General features: G+C 35.7%; 1 protein-coding gene across 1 annotated transcript; it reads right to left on the bottom strand.

The window, feature by feature from the left end:
* Positions 1-946: 946 nt before the first annotated feature.
* Positions 947-22,921, bottom strand: LOC144835274 (sodium/glucose cotransporter 4-like). Its single transcript, XM_078690344.1, has 13 exons — positions 22,759-22,921; positions 20,797-20,973; positions 20,109-20,168; positions 18,524-18,628; positions 18,083-18,188; positions 17,691-17,771; positions 17,142-17,350; positions 16,343-16,586; positions 15,770-15,920; positions 14,732-14,900; positions 5,253-5,468; positions 2,734-2,845; positions 947-2,293 (listed from the first exon to the last, which is right to left on the bottom strand). The coding sequence occupies exons 1-13, from the start codon at positions 22,837-22,839 to the stop codon at positions 2,097-2,099; spliced, it is 1,908 nt and encodes a 635-aa protein (XP_078546470.1). The 5' UTR covers positions 22,840-22,921; the 3' UTR covers positions 947-2,096.
* Positions 22,922-23,889: the final 968 nt, after the last annotated feature.

Here is a 23,889-nt window from a genome sequence, read left to right as displayed (position 1 = left end):
ACAACACTACACATACATACCATCATATACCAAGGTGTATGAAATGGTATTATGTGTTTTAGGGAAAAGGGGATTTCAAAATAAGACACTGCAACCAGCTCAATCCACCTGTTTACTAAACTATGTATTAGTTCATCTGAAAAATAACGAACCACTATTAACTACCATACGTATGTATATAGGCCTACAAAATGTTCACATATGCCTGCATCAATTGAATATGTATGGTAGTTCAAATGGTTCAAGTTGTTAGGCCTTACTATGTTTCTTCACGTATACCAGTTCTGAGCATCCGGCCGGAGGATAACAAGGCGCGAACGTCAAGCGACAACAGCGGGTCATGGTGAATTTTTTCTAAATAATTTCAGGCTTCCAAAAACGGCAAATATGTACCGTTAATATGTATGACCTGTAAAAGTACACAAAATATGTGAAATATCAATACGATTGCCATAACAAAGTGTAGTATTCTAATACACATTAAAATGTGTTTTAAATCGTGAATGACTAAAGCACGATACGCCATGCTCAAGCTACATACCTATTTCAGAAAGAGAGCAAGTGTGATACTGTGTGGTGGTACTGCTGTATCTCAAATAAATAGATATAAAAGAAAAAATATATACCTTTTGAAAGTATTTATATTTCTAATAATACAATAAACTACGTACCCACTGAAGCCTCTGTTAGCTCACGCCCTCCTCCATTGCCGTCCTACAACAGAATGACGAGAAGGCATTCGGAATTCGCGGCAAATACGCTCTCACATAAATATGCAAATTAGACCCGTTGCTGCGTATCGCTCTTTTCAGAGCTAGCTAGTTACTCAAATGTACAATATTTTTAAGAACACAAAGATTCGTAGTGTCGCATAAGTACATTAAACAGATAATTTATGCAAACAAACAAAAAAGTCTAGTCGTTATTAATATTTTTATTTTAATAGAGTTTTGTTTTATCACATTTTGATAGATATAAATGTCTAAAAATACGATCTTATTATCCAGTATCACATTGGCATTTGTCAGGGAGATATCTTTATCATGGAGTTAAGTTAAATACAGGGCCACAATGGCATATGACAATGTTATACACATGTTTGGTTCACACTCGGACGTAAAAGGTTTATTTATTGTGATTGTAATAAAGAGTTCATGCTAATTGTAGTACAAATAAAACATTTATTATGAACTAAAACACTCAACTAAAGTAACACGCTCAGGGTTACTATCCTAGACAAACACGCTAACTAGTAACACACGCTCAGGGTTACTATATAACACGCTAAAACTGTTAAAATAAATTTGAGATAAGATGTATAATAATAAGTAAAACTTATAGTACACACTATTTTTAATATTAAATTTCTGAAATCATTATTGTTTTTCTCATAAAAATGATTTTAAGTAACGAGAATTCTTACAATGTATAGATATATACTACTATAGTATATTCGTTAAAAATCTTGAGTAGGCCTATAAGTTTATAACATTTTGTATATCTACTATAACAAGGTATAACATACATTATCAGTATGAAACGCTTGCGAAATCCTATTTGCATTGCTTAAAACGGACAGTACTTAATAAGTGTGAACACGTGTTCACATTATGCTGAATACGTGTGATATAAATTTCGAAAACATGTTCACACACGCAATGAATACCGGTATAAGTGCGTGTTTAAACGTTTTCGTTTGTAACTTTTATTTAATGTACGAAATTGAACTTCCTAATTACAGTATTAAAATAAACACAATTTTGCACTACGCGAATAATTTTAAAGTACTTTGGAATTTTGCGTTATCATGGAAGCTATTGCTTATCATACCCGCTATTGTATGCTTTGGTTCCGTAGAGAGAGAACTAAAATGCTTTACGTGAAATAAAAAACAAATAATGAATGTTTTATATTCGTGCAATGGAACAAATAATTCCATTCAGTGAATGGAATTATTTGTTTTGGTTCTGTAGAAAGAGAACTAAAATAAAAAACAAATACGCCTCGCATAAAAATATAACTTGTCACCTCATGAAATTATTTCTACCATTGCACTAATAAACATTCATTATTTGTATACTAATTGAGTGAACGTGTTAACCATAGTAGGCCCAGAAGAACACACTCGTGCACATCAAGGCGACAGCGCCAATATTTAAAATGATCTTTTCTCTGTGCCCTTCCTTGATGCTGGTGTCTTTAGTGAATGACGTTTGGTCTTCATCTACAGCTTGCCTCTTGTTGCCAGTTCCACAGAACCAATCAAGAACCTTGCGTGGGAAAGAAGTCTCTTCTAAAAAAACAAAGAAAACAATGACGAATTGCAATGTCTTTGTTTCCTATACATTATACAAACACAAGCTAACGTGTCCCAAATAAAATGTGTTATTTAATGGACATGGCTATTATGTTTTTGTTTACAAGGCAATTATTGGTATATACATATCAGTTTGCTATTGATTGACTGAATGCTATTCTAGTTGGGAGTTAAACAGAGTCTATCAATATTCATGCACGTATGTTGAATAGTTGTAATATTCTTGTTGCTTGTGTTTGTAAACATATGCTCCATAACTCAAAAATGTATTGTAGATGGAGAAGTATCCTATATATTTAAGCCGCGTTTGCGAATTGTCTTTTTTCTGTTTGTACGTTTGTTGATATGGATGAAATATTTCCGAAATTAAATTGAATTGAATATCAATGGCATTAAGCAAGTAAACAACGTCTTACCTTCAGCATAATCATCTGCCTTCTCATTTGTATCTTCCATTTCATGTTCGGAAACAGAAATGTCTTCCCTTTCTGCTGTGTCAAAACGAGTGGACCACGTGAGGCGAACAAGCTGTGATATCAATCATTAAATAATACTTTAATTAAATTCATAGCTTTACAATATACTTGCGCGTGCGCACTTCAAAAAGTAAAAATGCTAAAAATCCAGAAAGAATTGTTCCCATAATGGCACAACGAAATAAAAAGGAAAGTTAACAGAAAAAAGACATAATGAATACTAATAATAGAATGTATAAGATAGTTGAAGAGACACGCCCTCTGGCGATAGTTATCATTAGCAGATCTTGCCTTTCAGTGCTCTGTGAATTATACAAGATACAAGAAACAAAGAAATGTCTGTTGTCAACAAATCAAACAAATAAAAATGTAAAAGTATAAACAGTAACATTAAAAATCCTTATGTATCAGGAAAGATAATAAATATAAAAAGAATTAACATAGACATACAACAAGTTCATGTTTCTAATAACTTACTAATCATTAAAGTGTGGTTCCCACTAGAGCGCAACGCAGCGACGTATTGACGCAAATTGCTGTATTGCGTAATCACAAGTGAGAACCGACGATGGAACAGTGCTGCAAACATCGCAGGTTTGATTTGACGCAGGCGGGGGCAAACACAATTATTGGAATGACATTTTCTTACGTTGCGTCGCTAGTGGAAACCAAGCTTAAAGATGTATTGTCCCCCAAAATCATGAAAAATAAAGATTTTTAAAATCGGACTTTGAATAGGCCATTTTGCAGTTTTAATGAAGTTGTTCACTTCCATAAGAAAAAAAACGGGGGGGAAAAATTATTTCACCTATAAAAAGACAAAATAAACAGTTAAATTACCCACAAACTCATTGTCTTCCAGACAATTTGACCATTTTTTGCTTTAAATTACATTTTTCTCAGGTAAATACATTTTTTTCAGACCCAATTTTTTGTGAGAGTGAATAACTATTATGTGACATTAAAATAACATATTCAACAAAAAAAATAAAAAAAAAATATTTTTTAGGGGGACAATATATCTTTAATATTGTTTCAGTTAAAGTGGAGCTACACTCAGACTTTCTCAGCTTATATTATGTTTAAGTATGTTTAATTGAAAGTGATTACATACAAAAAACAGGGAAGATATGGCAATATTTTTCAAAAACTAATTTCTAAAAAATCGGTCAGAAAATAGTGTTTTTTACTACATTACACTTTTTCAGTAACTTAGGGGTTATTAGTTTACAATACGTCGCAAAACGCGTTACACTTAGCGACTGACGCGTTTTAGTCGCAGGTGAACGCGTTGGTGAAATGTCTCCCCTTTGGTAAATTATGTGTTGGGAAAATGGCGAATCAATTTTATACCAGGGAGTTGTAAAATAATTTTTACAACTCCCTGTTTATACACACAATTATTATGATTTGTTTAGGCCCAAGTAATATTTCCGATAAAAATGTCAGCATAATTTACATGTAACATCATGATTTGCACTGTACAACAACAGCAAATTGCTTATTAATTTTAAGCTAGGCCTAGCTAAATCGTCTGCTCAGCCTAGCTAGCTAGGCTTGAATTCATGTCTAGGTAGGACTGGTCATGGGTTCGAAAATGCTTGGTCGTTTCGTCCCATTTATCGTTCCTGGGTTTTCTCGCACATTATCTCTACAAAACAAGACTGGTATTGCTCAGAATAGTAACGGATGTGGAAGCTTATGTCTGACTGAAAAGCAACTATTCAGGCACCCTATCATGGCCCATGGGTAGGCCGAGATTGGGTGCCAGAACAAACTTCACTGCTGTAGTGTAAGGCTATCAGGCAGCTAGAGGCCAAGCAGCATCGTTACATACCTAGACTCTAGTAGGCCTAGGCCTAGCTTTATTGAATATATAGCCACGTCTTTCTCAAATCTCGTTAAATTTGACATTTTAGTAATAATCTCATAATCACTTATTACACTGTGAAACATGATAGGGTCACATCCAGAATGTTTTAATATACTTTTCGCCCGTCAAAAATAACATCGCGACAATAACAGATCGCCAGCTGCAGTGTGAAAAATGTTATGAGAAATGTCACGTGATCATACTCCCTAGCAAAGTAAAAAACCCAATTGGACCCAACGGGGGAAAGTGTCTATTTACGCGAAATTGCGCAATGTATACGCAATAACAATACCAGAAATAAAAAGATCTGGAAAAATTACATATAAAAACATTTTACTTTTTTTTTTTAGTGAAGAAATTAATTTTTTAGGAATATTCAAATATACCCCCCTTTTGCATGTAAAAGAATAGGAAATTACAAGGTATCCCCCCAAAACGCAAAAAGGCGTGATTTTCAAGAAAATCATACTCATTGAAAAAATTTTCAAAAAAATATGAAGTATGAGGGATGATATTTTTAAAGAATAGTTGAAATGTATGAAAAATAGCAATTTTCTGGGTGGAGCTCCACTTTAAAATTACTTACAAATTTCTTGTCAATTTGTTGCGTCATCAAGCTGACCACAATGGTAACAATACCTGTAATACCAAACAGCAAAATGCCGAAATAAAGATAGTGGACGTTAGCGATCACACTTGGCCTCTCGTCCTCCTCGTCACATCCGGGCGCCAAATAGACAAAGTCCAATATCATACGGATAAGGCCAACGAGAAGACCGGACATCAACCCCCAAAAAGCACCCTGAAATCAAATGTTTTAATAAAATATTAAAAGAGAAATAATGGAAATAGTTCCAGACGGAGTTTTGACTTAATATTAGTAAACAAAAAAAAATATTTTGGCACATATGGCGTTTCATACGTATAATAATTGAGCTTGTTTTTTTCAGACATTTTGATCTATCATTTAGCGACGACATAGATTTTCGATTGTGAATATTGTAAATAGTAATTGCAGTGTAAATTATACAATAACATGAACAGAACAATGTAAAAATGACCGTGTAAAATATAGACAGCACTGTAAATAACAAACTCTCAAAAAACATGGCCAGAGTAAACAATACTAAACACAATCAACTATCGATGAATGGAACGAACTCGTATATATGGATAAAAAATAGTTATTTTAATGAAATGAATAAAAACACAATAGCCACATTAGCTGTAAAATGACTACGTCACTAAAAGAAATAACTTTGAAAGTTAAAAACATTAAATGTCTTTAAGATCATTCTAATTAACGGAGAAGACACTAACTAGCTCACTTACTTAAGTACACGCAAATTACACGAGAAGACACTAAATAGTTTATAGGTTTGGAAACGTTTAGGCCTACTTTAATTTCTTTAATGATACAGTACCATAGAAAAAACATTCGTCTATCTATCTATTCGTCTATCATGAATAATTTACAATAAAGGATCCATTAATTTATAATAGTTCTGTCATTATTTTAATAAGGTAAAGATTATAAGAATAAAAAAAATAATAAAAATTTCAAACCCTTAAGTGATCGAATTTTAACAGACAAATTTAACGTCCGTCCGAAGTAATTAAAATGGTTCGATCAATACTACAACATCGTTCTACATTTGCAATACTTTATCACTTACATAATTACAAGGTATCGTACAACATCAACAAGAAAAACAAACGTTTATTATTCGTAATGTATTTCTCTGCTTTAAGCCTATGCCTACCGTTTTTACTGTTCGCGTCAATGGTGACTCCTGTCCCGTACGCCGTATTTTCGAAACATACTCTTCTGGGCTGGAGTTACGAATTATCAAACATCAACCATGTACAATGTTTGTTGGTGTGTTCAAGAAACGCTTACTGTTTGTCAGTAAACTACAAAGTCGATAATAAAACTTGCCAAATCAACAGGCAACAAAGAAACGGAACGTTGGATAAAAACTTTGTAGCAGTTGATGCATTCAAATACATTGAAAAGGTGAGTATCATCTTAGTATGGGTGCTTTATATAAAAAATCTCATCAACCCTAAAAACAAAGATTATTAGGCAACTGCTGTTCGTCGGACCTATAAACTTAAATTTAGTTCAAACTGTTCCCCTCATTGTTTCTAGTGTTTCACTTTACGTATCACATGGAAGTGTTAGTTGGGTAATTCAATTTCAATTCAATTCAATTCAATTCAACTTTATTTCAGACAAACTGTCCATATGAAACATATAAATACAATAAAAAATAATACAAAGCATTATGTGACAACCGTCATGGAGAGAGGACTAATACTTATTTGTTGACATATAGTGCCTCTTAAAATATGTGGATTATGTTTTGAGGTTTATTGGATGTAGACTGTAGACATTATTATATTATTGATTACTATAGTTTACAAAACAACACATTATTATGGCTATACTGATACTAGTTAACACACGTAAAAGTATACATGAGATTATATATACAAAAGTTCTGTCCATTTTCTATGCAACTTTGAATCTTTTAGAATACGAGAAAAAACACATGTAATTAAAGTATTACAGCTTTTTTCAATTTTTGTTTTGAAACAAAAAATTGATTTCCGAATGTACTCATAGAAGGAGGGAACATGGTTATCAACAAACATAGCACTAGCACTACAGCTCCTTGAGCGTCTTAAAATCTTTCTAAGTGCGTTATTATAACAAACCTGTAATGACTTTATAGTTTTTACATTAAAATCGCACCATAAGGCCGCACAATACATACTAATACAGTATGACTTAAACAAAGTAATCTTAACATCTGTTGAGCATTTACTAAATTTCCTACAAAGAGAGTTACCTCTAATACATAATGATCGATATTGCCTTTTAATATCCAGTTCGTCCCTAGTATCATTGCTGATAACACAACCAAGGTAGGTAGTGGATTGAACGTAATTTAGTTCTTTACCACATAGAACAGTAACATAATTGCCATTCAGTTTTCTTTTCCTAGGGCAAAAACACATGCAAATTGATTTTTTTGAATTATATAATACATCAAAGTCATTTGCAAAATCCTCACATATGTTAACCATCTTTTGGAGGGCATCTAAAGAGGGCGCAAGTAACACCATGTCATCTGCATAACTTAAGTTGTTGAACTTTGTATTATTGAGCTCACAACCAAAATTACAATCACTAAGCATACTGTTTAAATTGTCAATGTAAACATTATATAACAGAGGAGACATAACACCACCCTGTCTAACGCCATTGGTAACTTTAAAACCTGAAGACATAGAGTTACCCCATCTAACAAAAAATCGTTGATTCTCATACCAAGATTTTAGAAGTCTAATAGCAATAATGTTTGTTTCTCTCATAATTAATTGCCTGTACAGTGACCAGTGATTGACTCGGTCGAACGCTTTACTCGCGTCGAGAAAACAAGTAAATACGGGGCTCCCATTCCTATTATAGTAATCCACTATCTGCTTAAAAACAAAGATACAAGTATCTGTTGAGTGTTGACTTTTAAAAGCAAACTGGTGATCCCCTGACTTAAGGGTATCTCCACAATAATTGATTAACAATGTTTCAAATATCTTAGATACAACAGAAGCAAGAGCTATAGGCCTATAATTATCCATACTCGTAATGTCACCAGATTTACTCTTAATTATAGGCACCAGTACAACTCGTACCATTTCATCAGTGACATGGCCGTGAATACACATAGCATTAAAACATAAACTAAGTAAAGTAATAACATGTTTTGAAGCATACTTCAAATGCTCTGCACTAAGCCCGTCAAACCCAGGGGATTTACCACTATTGAGCTTATTTATACTATCCAATATATTACTATCAGTACAAATTTTATCATCAAAAGCATATACATTAATTTCATTAAGATGTCTTTCAACATAAATTCTATGAGTATCATTGTTAACACAATTGAAAAGCTTCTCATAATGATCAGCCCATGTTTTACATATATTATTATCCCCTCTAACATCATTAATAATGTTAGATGAACCAGAAGATGAGTTGTTCATACGCTTTACGTTATTCCAAAAACTGTTAAAATCGTTATTAATATAAGAGTTCGCAATCTTATCAGCTCGAAGTTGCTCTTCATTCTGTCTGCAGTTCCGAAGAGCCAGTTTAAAACGAGATCTAGCAACTTTCATGGTATCAAATAAAGGACCATGTCTAGGTTTCCCATTAAATTTCCACAACAAGAAAGCTTCCCTAGCTATATCATGAGCTTCCGAAACATAGTCGTTCCAACCGGGAACAACGTTAAAAGATTTACATTCATGCGAAACAAATGAATGATTAGCAGCTTGATTAAGACAAGAAATTATATTATTATACAAAGTATCAATATCATCAAAATGTTTAGTGTCACCACAATTCACATCATTGCATGAACATACTGAAGGAGGAATAACAACATCATTAAGCAACAATTCAGTACGCTCCTGATAGTTGTAAATTTCCTGATGAGTAACCTTCTGCCAATTTATATTGCTTGTATAATTCTTTTGGTTATCTTTTTCATGTTCAATTTCAAAAGAAAAATCATAAACAAAGCAAAGTGGAAAATGATCCGAACCGATCATGTCATAACGTATGGAAAGCTCTTTTATCCGAGCATTAGCTCCGTTGGTAGACAGGACATGGTCAAGCCAACTCGTTGTAGCAAAAGCATCACTGATATAAGTAAAGTTATCAGAGTGCTGTCCTAATAAATTTAAATCAGTTAAAATTAAGTCGCACTCGGATGTAAAATTTAACAATTCAGCACCGAATCTTTTTTTTGTGATCAGCATTAAAATCACCACATACAATAACTTTATCACCATGGAAATCACTAATTATAGATTGAATTGTACCCAGGTAGTCAACAAATTCAGCGAAGTGCTCATCGCACTCATAAGGAAGATATACATTGATAAAGAGTGTAATATCATTACCACTTCCTAGTTCCAAACCAATAATCCTATTGTCGTTGTAATTAACTGTTTTGATGTAGTCGTGCAAACATTTTCTATAAAATATGGCAATGCCTCCATAGGGGCGTCCTTCAAGTAAGCCATCGGAACTCTTAACAGACGATATCCCAAAACAATCAAACTCTTCATGTAATGATTTTAATATAGGTAACTCGTCATCAAGCAGCCAATGCTCCTGAATGGCAATAATATCATTACTCATGCAAAGATCATAAATTTCTTTTTTGCGAGATTTAAATGACCTACAGTTAAAAGAAACACATTTCAGTTTACTACAATTAATTTTAGATTCACTATCCATCATGATGTATTGTTTGCCTTATCGGTTCATAATACCGTCTGATTATAGCAGATTGAGGCCAGAGCTCCGCTTCATTAATACAGTTCTTATGTGCAAAACCGCATTCAACCATAAACGAAGTATAGTCAGAACGCTTACTAGGCAACACTTCCACAGTAACGTCAATTTTCTTTACTCTTTTTAGATACGATTTTATTTCTTCCGCTTTAGTATCAGGACTCAGATTTCCTACATACATCTTGTAAGGTGGGGGATCCCTACCTTTTAAAGCAATATCAACACCGGTTCCACGCTTGAAATTACCCCGTTTGCGTTTTCGTCTTGGGTACTGAAAGCCGTCATCACAATCCATCCAATCACGAGCGTCCGGATCACTGGAAGGCGGAGCTTGCCTACGCGCATGAGTCATTACGTCATGTTTGTTTACTTCTGGACGGGTAATTCCCCTCTTCAATACTGGTACGGTAGCTGATTTCACAAACTGTGTTACCGAAGCGGAGTTGCTGTTCTTACTATTAGCAACTGGGTCGGTATTGGTTGCTACTACGTTAGAAAACAGTTTGTTACTTACAGTGTTTGTAATAGGTTGCAAATCACGATCAGCTAACTTTTTGTGGGAATCCATAACATCCCTCACTTGTTGAGCAAGTTTACATCGCTGGTTAGTAGCGTAGGCAATGTCGGCCTTAACACAATGGAATTCTGTCCTCAACCTTTGTAGTTCTCTGAAAATCAATGGGGCATCAATAGCATCCACAGGCACAACCGGTATTTTATTAAGGTTTGCTGCAGCAAAAATAGGCAATTTAGACAGGTCACATTGGATGAGATAGCCCAACACATCATTTAGTATACCATCAGCTTTGCGTCGAGGTTTATGAATCGCATTTTCAGGATCACCTACACAGACGCATAACATCTCCTTGGCCTTCTTTATGTCATCATTTGGAAAATTGGCCATACAAATAGCATGTAACCGATCAAATGTCATACTACCCATGTTATTGACTATAAAGCACAGAAGTTCATTAATCAATACATCATTTGGACCTTTTCCAGTGGAATCATGATGATCAAATTGGGTGTCATCATCTTCATCAGCACCACCATGATTAGCATTCGAGTTATCATCATGATCGCCATGTAATTGACTTCGTTGTAGAATGTCTTCGGTTCAGAAGCTGTCTGTCTGTCCTCCTTGGTCAGTTGATAAGCGAAGTAAATGTTCAAAATGTGTCATTTTAATCTTGCTCTAGCCGTTATTTTCGTAACAAGAAAGGGAAGACAACTAACATGCCAAAAATCAATAAAAGACATCACCTCCAGAATGAGACGATATAATGTTTCAATCCATTCCATTACACCGTACAATAACCGTACGCACTGCATTATATTGTGTCTTCTTTTTTTAGGTGGATATTCTTGGGCCTGACGTTGATGAAGAGTCTCATACAAGTAACGGTGGTATGTTTCTAAAATCTGTATTCTCAATATAAATAAAATATATACAATACTGTACTATGTACCGTACATATTCTCCGCGGCTCGCGGTGTCTGTTAATTAACTGATCGTGTCGCAGCCACAGATAAACCCTTTGATCTCCGGAACTCGGCATCCTGTTGTTAGATTGCCTTGATGTAACGTAACGTGCAACCACCAGGCGCTCGCATCGAATTAAATTAAATTGAAGACTAAACAAAATAACCAGGGCAAGGACTGAGTCAATAGTTAATATTTTAATTCATTTCTAATTCTTCTTTTCAGAATTAGACTACTGTACTCAAGAGCCTTTGGATATCTTTACGCTCTTGTTATGTTTTATCGGGCGTTGAGTGTCCTACTAAGATATTGGCATCCTATAAGAAATGTAGGCCTAGCATACTATCACAAACTCGACGAACGACAGCATAACTTTTGACGGCTGTTATCACAGGAATATGGCAACTGCACAATTGAAACAACCATCCTAATAAATATAATGTCTTTTGCATAATGAAAATAAATGTCTTTTGAAATTGAAAAAGACATACAACACTATGACGTCATAGTACGTAAATCATAGAGCACTATGACGTCATACAAGTGCGTACGCGTAACGGAATTATTTTACAACAATCACTATAATAAGCACATAAGCACAGGTCATGTCATGTCACATTAAAACAAGATAATTATAAAGAACTGGTTATCAAGTATAAATATTTTAATCTTCTTTTAAATGTAAATTGATTGCCTTCATATATAATACTTGTATTTTTTAATTTAAAATTTAGATAGATTATAAAGAACTGGTTGTCATGACATTATATTTTAAACGTCATTAGTGCAATAAGATATCTTTATATTAATCTTAAATGATTGCTAAATGTAAAATAATTGCATTCTTTTATTATTATTATCTATCTATTATCAGATTATAAATATTTGTTTGTCATAACATGTTATTTATTAGTCCAATAAGATATTTATTTATATTTTTATATTTTATTAATCTGAATTATGTATAACGGTATTCTTTACATTGCTTTTAATTTAAAATTTTCTCCTGTATTAATATAAAATAAATAACATTTCCTGCTTTTATTTTTGATGTAAATCGCATTGAGAGCTTGCTTATATGCGCTATATAAGAACAGACAATTATTACTATTAATATTACGATTGCTTTTTAATATGTATCGGCAGTTTTAAATAAATGTCTAATGTATTTCCATGTGAACAATAAAAGGTATCAGTATTATTTTAATACGGTAAGAGTGATCGAATTCTGACTGCTTCATAAATTCGAAATTAAATTGTTTAATATCGTAACATCTTTCAAAAAATTAGAATTACACTTACACAATTCCCAAGTATCGCACAACATCGAACGGAACGCTCCTCTTTACAATGCATTTCTCTGCTTTAGGCCTATGTCTACCGTTTTTATTAATCGCGTCAATGGTGACTTCTGTCCCGTACATCGCATTTTCGAAACATACTCTTCTGGGCTGGAGTTACGAATTATCAAACATCAATCATGTACAATGTTTGTCGGTAAACTACAAAGTCGATAATAAAACTTGCCAAATCAACAGGAACCAGCAAAACGGATTGTTGGATAAAAACTTGGTAGCAGTTGATGCATTCAAATACATTGAAAAGGTGAGTATCATCTTGATATGGATCCAACCGTGTGTTTTGTATCACCAACCAATCTCACCAACACTAAAAACAAAGCTGGGCGTCAGGCTTGTAAACTTCAATTTAGTTCTCTGTCCCTCTCAATGTAAGTTGTTTGTATTTAAACAAAATTATAATTTTTGTTTATACAAAATGATATCTCATGAAGTCCGGAATAATGTAGGCACCTAATGGGCTCACGTACAGCCTAAATTCAGCTTAAGCTTGGTTCCCACTAGCGACGCAACGTAACGCAATCTACGCAACGTAAGCAAATGCCCTTCTAATAATTGTGTTTGCCCCCGCCTGCGTGAAATCAAACCTGCGATGTTTGCAGCACTGTTTCGTCGTCGGTTCCCACTTGTGATTACGCAATACAGCATTTTGCGTCAATACGTCGCTGCGTTGCGTTCTAGTGGGAACCACGCTTTATCCCTGTACGTATTAACTCTTGCTCTAACCGTTATTTTCGCAAAGAAACAATTTTCACAAGAAAGGTCTCGCATCCAAATCAATAACAGATATCACTTCCAGAATCAGACAGGCGTTTTATCCCATTACAACATACAGTACCCGTATTCTAATAAGTGCATCTAAATATTATGTACTCTTGTTTTAGGTGAATGTTCTTGGTGGGCCTGTTAATGAAGATCAGTCTGGTAGTACAAATAACGGTGGTATGTTTCTCAAATCTGATACTCTGCATGTATATGCCTATGTGTTATTTTAAACAATCTTTACACAATAGTATATTAAAACATTTATAGAAAAATAAAATTGTAAGAATCGTTGGTATTTGTCGCAACCAGACGTAAGATCAAAGGACTGTTACGCGTTCCTATCTTGGTAAGGCGAGCTCAGTGTCATGTTGTTAGATTGCCATGCCACAACTAAGGTGTCAAGTTCCCGTTATTTTATTTTAAATAATTGTCTTTGTCTTCAGATGGCTGTGAGCTGGGTTTGCTAACGTTAGTTGCGTGTCTTCTCGGAGGTTAAGGCACCCTGGCATTCTATAACACACATTATAGAGTATCCCAGACTAGAATGCAGGCCACTGAAAACTGAAGGTTAATCGCCATATTTTGTGACGCAAGACAGTGACGTATGCGCAAGGGAACCAATCACAAAGTAACGCACAATAAGCACATTTTAATAACGCACGCACGCACCGCACATTCTAGTTCATCTGATCAACTACGAAAATTGTACAGTCGATGTAGCCTACTTAGATCAAACCATACTAGGTTGTTCGTGGAATTCTTCAACAGTTATAATTGCGTCAGTTTTATCTGTTTTCTGGAAGTATTTTATATCATTGTAAAATCCGCTTTCTACTAGACGAAATCGAAATCGTATCCATATTTCTATCTACGTTTTTTGTGACGCGAACAATATGCAACCAATCAAAGCTTAGGATTCACGCGTAGTGGCTTAAAGAAGACCTACCTGTTCATTAATTCTCCACCAGGCTACAGCGAGTATAAAGACAGCACAGATGGGAGGTGCCAGGTAGCTGTGACGCGAACAATATGCAACCAATCAACGTTTAGGAATCGCGCGTAGTGGCTTAAAGAAGACCTACCTGTTCGTTAATTCTCCACCAGGCTACAGCGAGTATAAAGACAGCACAGATCGGAGGTGCCAGGTAGCTGGTGATGGACTGAATATAGTCAAATAATCGACCACCCTGGGCAGCCTGGATGATTGGAATCCACAGTATACTAATTACGCACATCACAAGAATGAAGATTCTGTATTAAAGAAACAAGATAAAACACGGAAAGTGACGAATATGTTTTGTATTTGTTAAGTGCCCAAATATGGTAGTGGTTTGCTTAAATAAGGTAGTGATATGACGTCATCGTGTCCAATAATAAGCACCGTCACATTTTATTGTCACATAAAGTTTGATAGTGTAGACAGAGCTTAAGACCATCACACTGGAATATTAGGCCTATAGTTTGAAATTACGTATATATCTTCAAAATGTGTACGCAACGTTCCTTTAATTTATTGTAATATTAACATACACTGTAGGCCTATCTGTAACATACAAAAGCGACCTTTCCTTCTCACGATGAGTCATTCGACGATCAGCTATTCAGTCTAATAGTCGTTCTGTCCATGCTCATGCTTGACTTTCGGACTGTACAGCTACGTAGTCGAATGGCGCAGCTACGTAGTCGAATGGCGCAGCTACGTAGTCGAATGGCGCAGCGTTAACACGAACGGTCGTTATTGTCGACCGTCCTGCTATTTTATCATTGCTATTTGTAATGTATAGTCTTGGCGTCCTAAACGTTTTAACGATTTAGGTCACAGTTAGCATAAAGCAGTGCAATATAAAGCGTGGTTCCCACTAGCGACGCAACGTAACAAAATGCCCTTTCAATAATTGTGTTTGCCCCCGCCTGCGTGAAATCAAACCTGCGATGTTTGCAGCACTGTTGCGTCGTCGGTTCCCACTTGTGATTACGCAATACAGCACTTTGCGTCGATACTTCGCTGCGTTACGTTGCGTTCTAGTGGGAACCACGCTTAACGCTACAATAAATATTATGTATAATTGTATAGAAACAATATCATTCTTCATCAGTACAAATCTTATGACCCTTCTTACCTGCCAATTATCATGAGTTCCGCTTCACTGGCTCTGGGTCTGATTCGACGCCATATATCGATCGTGAATATTGTACTACTGCTGTTGAAGATGGAAGTAAGCGAACTCATTAGCGCGGATAACATCACGGCAATCATCAATCCTCGCAAACCTATTAAAATAATTAAGACGTATAGATGATGACGTCATATCTTGCGTCATAGGAGGAAATTATCGGTAATGTCGCTTATTACAATTCTACAATAATGGAGTATATTTATCTTTATGTTAAATTCCCAAGAAGTTCACTCATACTTTTATGTAAGCAATGTAGTTGGCCAGAAGGTAATTGAATAAGTTGGATACGTTTAAGCTTAGTTCCTACCTACCTACTAGCTTAGGACCCAACGCAAGGACGTAGGCGCAACGCAAACGAGTTAACCAATGACAAGCGACAGTCGAATAAATCCATCGCGTGTGATTGGTCAAATCCCTTACGTTGCGTTACGTCGTTGTATTGCGTCACCAGTGGGAACCAACCATTAATAATCATTTCAATCACATACACCAACGGCCCATATTCCAACTACTTACCCACGGGCATCACTTCCAAGACGAGCAATGGGAAAGCGATATTTGTACAACCGACTTCGCTTTCACAGGCCTCCATACATGTATTGGCTGTGGCGCAGGCGACTTGATCCACGAACAGCACACGACTGATCATGCCAGGGAAAACGATCAAGAATAGTGGAAGAATCTTAAGGAATCCAGCAAAGACACAACCTCCTTTAGCATGACTTAAGTTCTTGGCCGCTAGAGCACGTTGGACAATAACCTGTATCAAGACAGAGGAAGGAATGTAAGATTGCTGTCATGGTCTCACAAAAAAGCTAGTTATTTTCGCACGATAGGAATTGCGAATACCAAGTCCAACGAAGACATGGCTGTTTTAATATATGTGTACTATGTACGTATTTATGCGGCTACTCGATATAACTTTCAATTTCACCAAAAAATAAAAGTCATTCAGAACCGGGATAAATCGATGCAGTCTTAATAAAACTGGAGTTTGTATGTCGATAAGAAATCAGGCCTTGAACACATTTTTAAAAATCAGCAACCTATGGCATGCAATATTGATGTTACCACAAATAAGAACACCCGCGTATTCTTTAGATAATAATCATACAATCTAGGCCCCTAATGTGTATAATAAAATAATAATCATACAATTTAGGCCCCTAATGTGTATAATAAAATAATAATCATACAATCTAGGCCCCTAATGTGTATAATAAAATAATAATCATACAATTTAGGCCCCTAATGTGTATAATAAAATAATAATCATACAATCTAGGCCCCTAATATGTATAATTAAATAATTCACCTGATCAGTACACCAGTACCAGATGGAAGAGATCGTGATACCAAACACCATACCAGGCCATGGCAGGTCAGAGGTCAATGGATCACGGAATATATGGAAGGCATCCTCTCGAGGATAACCACACGATGTTTCTGGGTTTTCCAATGTTGTATTGGGAATTGCCTGGAAATATTTCACCTGAAGTTCCGAATACGGCACCTCAGCAAAACCTAAATGACATTAACATTCGTAAAGCTTCAATACAGTTTATGAATAGTCTAAAACCACTGATCGTGTAAGCAGTAGGCGGGTTATACCACTTGATAGCTTGAGTAGCCTTGCTTAGCAATATCCTGGGATTATCAAATGCAAATAAGCCACAGAAAAAAATCGAAAAGCGCGTGCCTATCCTTTTTTTTAATATTATGACACAGCTAATACATAAACAAAGATATCAAGCCGTTTGAATTGCTTCCTCGATATGAGTACCAAATCTCTCCCATAAGCTGATTACTACTTCGCGGCTTTCTAAGGACATCGTGAACTTTACTAAGTACTGGTAGCACTTACTTAACCCCATCAGAATAGCAGATCCTACAACCATAATCAACGTCTGCAATGCATCTGTATAAATCACAGCGGCTAAACCACCTGTATGCAAATTAATAATTAATTATAATATAATTATCTTTAGTAATTATGTGTATAGTAAGTACATTTTGTCTACAATGTTAATAAGGTTGGTATTGTCTCACAATACAGATAGTTTTATGTTACGTAATTCGATCTCTCGTCTTTATATTACTGTAATTGGTACACGATACTATGGAACGCCGTTTACGCAACAACATCGTGTCATTCAATTCGATGCATTTCATTCACATATCGCGTCATAAAAATTCATATCATCGAAATGTTGCGTAAACGGCGTTCCATACGATACAAAGGTTTTCCAACCTTACCTGCAACGGTATAAACAGCAGTAATCAGTAAAAGTGATACGATAGCTACATACAGATTCCATCCCAAGGCTTGTTGAATAAACAGAGCCCCAGCGTACATATCAACCTGAGGGGACAAAACAGGCCCTGTAACTGTCTTACTTTCAATCGCTATGCGTTTGCCTCGATTCTATCTCTGGAGGCCTAGTACTGTATTATTATTTTTCAAAGGTTCTTATTAGCTATATATAAGATATACATCCTGCATGTGCATACTTGTGGGTGGTGTATGTGGAACATAAATTAAAATTGAATTGAATCCACGTTTTGTGGTTTCAGGTTAAAGAAAACAGATTTTTTAAAGGTATTATTTCTATATTATAAGTACATCGATGAAAATGTGTACATCCTAACTTACTGATAATTTTAGAAGTATAAGCGACGGTGTACACCTTAACTTACTGATACTTTTGTTAGCACCGAAAGAAGGAGCGCGAGGCAGGCAAGGTACACTCTCACTCGTTGGCCGCCAAATCGTTTCCTCAGATACTCGGGCATTGTGTAAATCTTTAAAAAAACAAAATCACAGTATGATGGGCTTATACATATCTATCTGCATTGTTATTCACAAAAACGGCTTATACAAACAATGTGTTCATATAACACTAATTTATGAATTGGATATGCTACCAGCACAAACCATATGTACCAACAAAACGTATATATACGATCGGGCATAAATAACAAGACTGTTCGTCCTAAATACGTTTAGTTGTCCTTTTAATATGTAGTTTAAAGATGTATTGTCCCTTTGACTAATTCCAAAAAAAAAAAAAATAACAGATTTCGAAAAAAAGTGGGTCATTTTGAAGTATCATAATAGTTATTAACTATCACCAAAAATGTGTCGAAAAAAAAATCATTTAACTAAAATACAGACGTTTTTTTGGTAAAAAAATAACTTTGACTTCCAGTCAAAGTTTTCGATCAAAACATATCCCATAATGAAACGCGCGTGTTTGGCTAATCTGTATGCATCATAAAACTTCATCGCGATCTGTGTGAAAACAACTTCTTAATCGTGACGAGTTGTAAACAATCCTAATTAGCATCATGCATAATGCGTACTCGTGGTTTGAAATGTTTGTTTACTTTCGCTCGCGACGATTTTCCAGACAAATGTAATCAAACTAATTTAACTGTTAATTACGTAAACTTTCGACTTAAAGTGAATAACTTTAATATTACTTTGATATGGCCAATTTAAATTTAGAATATTTTGACCTTCATTTTTTTGTGTTTCAAGGGACAATACATCTTTAACATTTTGTCTTTTTCAATAAATGGTACACTTGGGATCGGGAAAGACAAAGCTGTAGTTAGGCAACACCTTTTGGCATTGAGAATTGTAACTAATTGAAAGAATAAAGCTGTGTGTTAAGCTCTATCTTCACTATCAAACGAGTTTGACAAAAAAAAAAGTGCGATATGCCCAAATATGGTAGTGATATACCCGAATATGGTACTGATATGACATCATCGTGTCCGTATATGGGCACATCACATTTTTTGTCACATAAAGTTTGGTAGAGTAGACAGAGCTTTAGGATATTATTGTTTGAAGTTATCGTGCTATGGGTATGAATTAACAAAATAGGAATTTAAATTGCGTTGCGTCTCTAGTGGGAACCAAGCTTACGGCTGAGTATCAAGAATCAAGAATCCAACCACGAAGCCCCCCCACCACCCCGGATGCTGTGACCCCAACCCTAAAATATTTTTCAATAGTAGGTCCCAGTGCGATATGGTAATAATACATTACAAGGTTGAGCAATATATTATATACAATAGGTTATAAACTATCCCTGTATTTTAAACTGAGTATACAAATCGATATATGTTTGTTCAATATACACAAAGATGAGTAACATTGTATAGTCGATTTTTATAGTCCTCGAGTTTACAGTTGGTGATAAATAGTTGTCTTTATTAGGCCAACCCTTTGAGTAAACTTGGAAAGTAGCTCTTGTCGCTTGTGTATACTTACGCCAGATGCCATGTACACAGGTAGAAAAATCCACCCTAGCAGTAATAGGATAAACATTGCCTGTAAAAATAAACAAAAGTGCTCTATGAATATGCGTCAGTCAAGTGTACTAAATCAAAGTACACACAAACGACACCGTCATTTGTGATTTTATGTGATTACATTTTGTTGGTCACTTTCAAAGAGTTTGGGTCATAGTAGCACAACCACCGGTCGCCCATCACCCGGTTGTCTATCCCCCGGTCACCCATCACCCGGTCACCCATCCCCCGGTCGCCCATCACCCGGTCGCCCATCCCCCGGTCGCCCATCCCCCGGTCGCCCATCCCCCGGTCGGTCATCCCCCGGTCGGTCATCCCCCGGTCGCCCATCACCCGGTCGCCCATCACCCGGTCGCCCATCACCCGGTCGCCCATCACCCGGTCGCCCATCACCCGGTCGCCCATCACCCGGTCGCCCATCACCCGGTCGCCCATCACCCGGTCGCCCATCACCCGGTCGCCCATCACCCGGTCGCCCATCACCCGGTCGCCCATCACCCGGTCGCCCATCACCCGGTCGCCCATCACCTCACTCTAAATAAACAATTAATATACCCTCTCTCTGCATCTTTAATCTTTTAATCAAACATTTGGTCTTCTTCGATAGTAGCTTAATCAATCAAAACATAATAATATTTATTTCTTACATTGAATTCAAAAGAACCAACAGCAATACCGGATGCGGCTCCTGTACCGGCCAATCCGATAAAATGTCCACTGCCGATATTACTAGCGAACAGGGACGCTCCAACTGGCCACCAAAGGATATTTTTCCCTGCAAGAAAATATCCCTTGAGGGTGGCTCGACTTGACTGAAATGAGGCCTAAATAAAACGAAAGGATAAAGGGTAATACGGATTAGAATATGATACGGAAAAAACAGTACATCTAACTACTGGATTTCGAAATGTTAACATTAATATTCTCGTCTTGACCAGAATTTAGATGATATAGGTTCATAGTTCAACATACAGTAGACCTACATCATTTACGTAAAATCAGAAATAGTAAAGTTTCGAAGATATACAACTTATATGGTTAATTTTCAAAGAACCGTGAAACTCGACAATTAATAAAGTTATGAACAAATAAACAGAGTTTTGTTTAGATCGGGCGAACAAATGGTCAGTTTCTATATATACAATCACTTTGCATGACTAACGACATGTGACCATTACAAAAGGTTAATATGCTGGAAGCCAAGAGACTTTCAGAATCTTTTCAACACTTTACCGTTAGGCTTACTAATACGGTGAAAAGAATCCGATACACAATTAGATTATACGGTAATAAACTAATACTATAAGTTTTACTAGTAGTAGGCTGTGTGGAGACCTACGTGTACACACAATTCCTTTGCTCAACAATTACACCTTTTTTAGACTGAAGTACAGTATTCAACTCGTACAATGTACCTACAATGTTACGTTCTAACCTCAAATGTAGGTACTGCATATATTATTTGAGAACATTTCTCCGCAACATCAAATCTTCCCCGACAGGCCATAATACAAAAACTATGTATACTTAACTATAATAAAGCGTCATAAAACAAACCATATCGTTGTTTGAACAATAACATTATAGCATGTACACCAATTTGTTCAAAAACCATATACAAATGGGTTCGCCCTTTATATCATACTTTTCAATAGCTTTTTTTAGTTTCTTGTTTTTAGGCATTCTGTAGGCCTATACATTATTATCTTACGTAAGCAATTTAGTCATATTATATAATTGATTAAAATTTCTAATGGATTTTAAGGGGAGAGAGACTGGTCACCAGTTTTCCCGCCTAACGAATGCTTGCCGTACGTATTCCTTTGGGCAGACTACCCTGGATATTTCAAGGTTACAACTTACACACTACACCGCACGTGCTAATTGCAATTTAAAAGAAATATTAATTATTATAATTTATTTTTGGATCCATATTTACGAGATGCTTGCAGCTGACGACACGTGACATAAACACGACGTTTTTCTTAATTAGACATTCCAGTTCACGAGTGCTGGTACACGGGCTGGTACACCAAAACACTCGAGAGCATTTTGTTGGCGTTCGTTAGATTGTTGTTGTTTTAACACACAGCTAACGTGAAATGCATATTCACAGAGATTTTAAACAATCAAAACAATAGAGGACTCGGGGGAAAAGACATTATGACTGTTGACCTTAATTTATGGTGCTTTTATGAAATAATTGTTATCGGTTTTGAATTTATAAACGTAATAAAATACCCATTATCTATATAGTATAGTAGTAGGTGTCTGTATGCACGGTACACCACTTTCAATTGAGAAAACACTGTTGTATTTGCTCAGCGTCCACACAAAGAAAGACAATTTAGCAAAATATAATAACGGAAATGATCGAAAAACAGTATGATGAATACGTTACACAGGATACCATATGTCGCATGCTCTCTGGTATGGTACGTAGCCTAGTAGTTAGTAGTACTACTACTGTACTACTGTATACTATTTACTAGAATCGCTCTACTTTTGAAGGTCAGTGTGTGTATAATAGAGGTGCAGTATCTCTTGTTTCACACGGTCCACGCATTTCTCCTTGAAACACTACTACTAATTTCAAAGATTAAACTTACCCATAATCCGACTAAAAGCACAAATATGAAATATGCAACGACGATCGCGATATCCCATCCATTCAGTGTAGCGTACTCCATGTTTTTTATTCGTGTGGGTTACTTTCCCCCTGGGGCATCTTCCGTTACGTGTCAATGTGTAAGAAAGGGAAGTAGTCGAACCTCCGTTATGCCTACGGTAGATTCCATTTTCATTTAGGGGTGTACATAAATCATTATCTATCAATGTGTGGAAGAGGTCGTGGTGGTGGTTTAGAACCCGCAATGCAAAAATTGTTCACAAATTAAAAAACATATCGCCGACAAATGTTATCGAAACCGTAAATGTAAAACATGTCACCCGCAAATGTAAATAACTTTTTACCTCAAAATAAATGTAAAAACCTATCAAATACAATGTAGGGTAATGTGTTTTTAAATGTAGGTCTACTCTATCATGATAGTTTTCCATTCAAATAACATTTAGGAACATTTTTTAAATAAAACAAATATCATTTAATCCTACAATCAATAAACTTTTTTTCTGGATAGTATGTGTTTGGTATGTTGTTGGTAGGACTAGGCCTAATAATAAGGTAATATATAAAAAAATCCTCGGAATGTTTAAATTAAAATTAATAATTTATTACAAAACACATATATAATTTGTAAAATCCAAACATTTTCAAAGCGATAATAAACTATGTCAATTTAAGAGATATTAATTAAACAAATGCCTGAGATTGACTAATTAGGATGTCATCCAAACAATTTGATCTGATGGCATTATTCTGACGTCACATAATACCAGAGTACAACGCACGGGAGTTTATCATCTGTGCTCACCGGGATCTTTCAAACAACTCGACCTGATTATAGTTGGCGCCGTTTAAAAAATAATTCCGATGAAAGCGTGCGATATGTTTTGACATTTACAAATTTGCGAGCGGTTTTTAAAACTAATGGTAATATTGTAAAGCTTGGTTCCCACTCGAGATGCGACGCAACTACGTAAAACAACGTAAGTGATTTGACCAATCAGAAGCGATGGATTATTCGAACTGTCGCTTGCCATTGGTCAACTCGATTACTTTGCGTCTACGTTCTTGCGTTGCGTCCTAGTGGGAACCAAGCTTTACATGGACACATTTT

This window comes from Antedon bifida, chromosome 2 (assembly GCF_963402885.1).
Source record: "Antedon bifida chromosome 2, ecAntBifi1.1, whole genome shotgun sequence".
In the NCBI taxonomy this organism is placed as follows: domain Eukaryota; kingdom Metazoa; phylum Echinodermata; class Crinoidea; order Comatulida; family Antedonidae; genus Antedon; species Antedon bifida.
The sequence above is the reverse complement of the archived record's forward strand: the minus strand, read 5'-3'. Positions and strand labels throughout refer to the sequence as shown.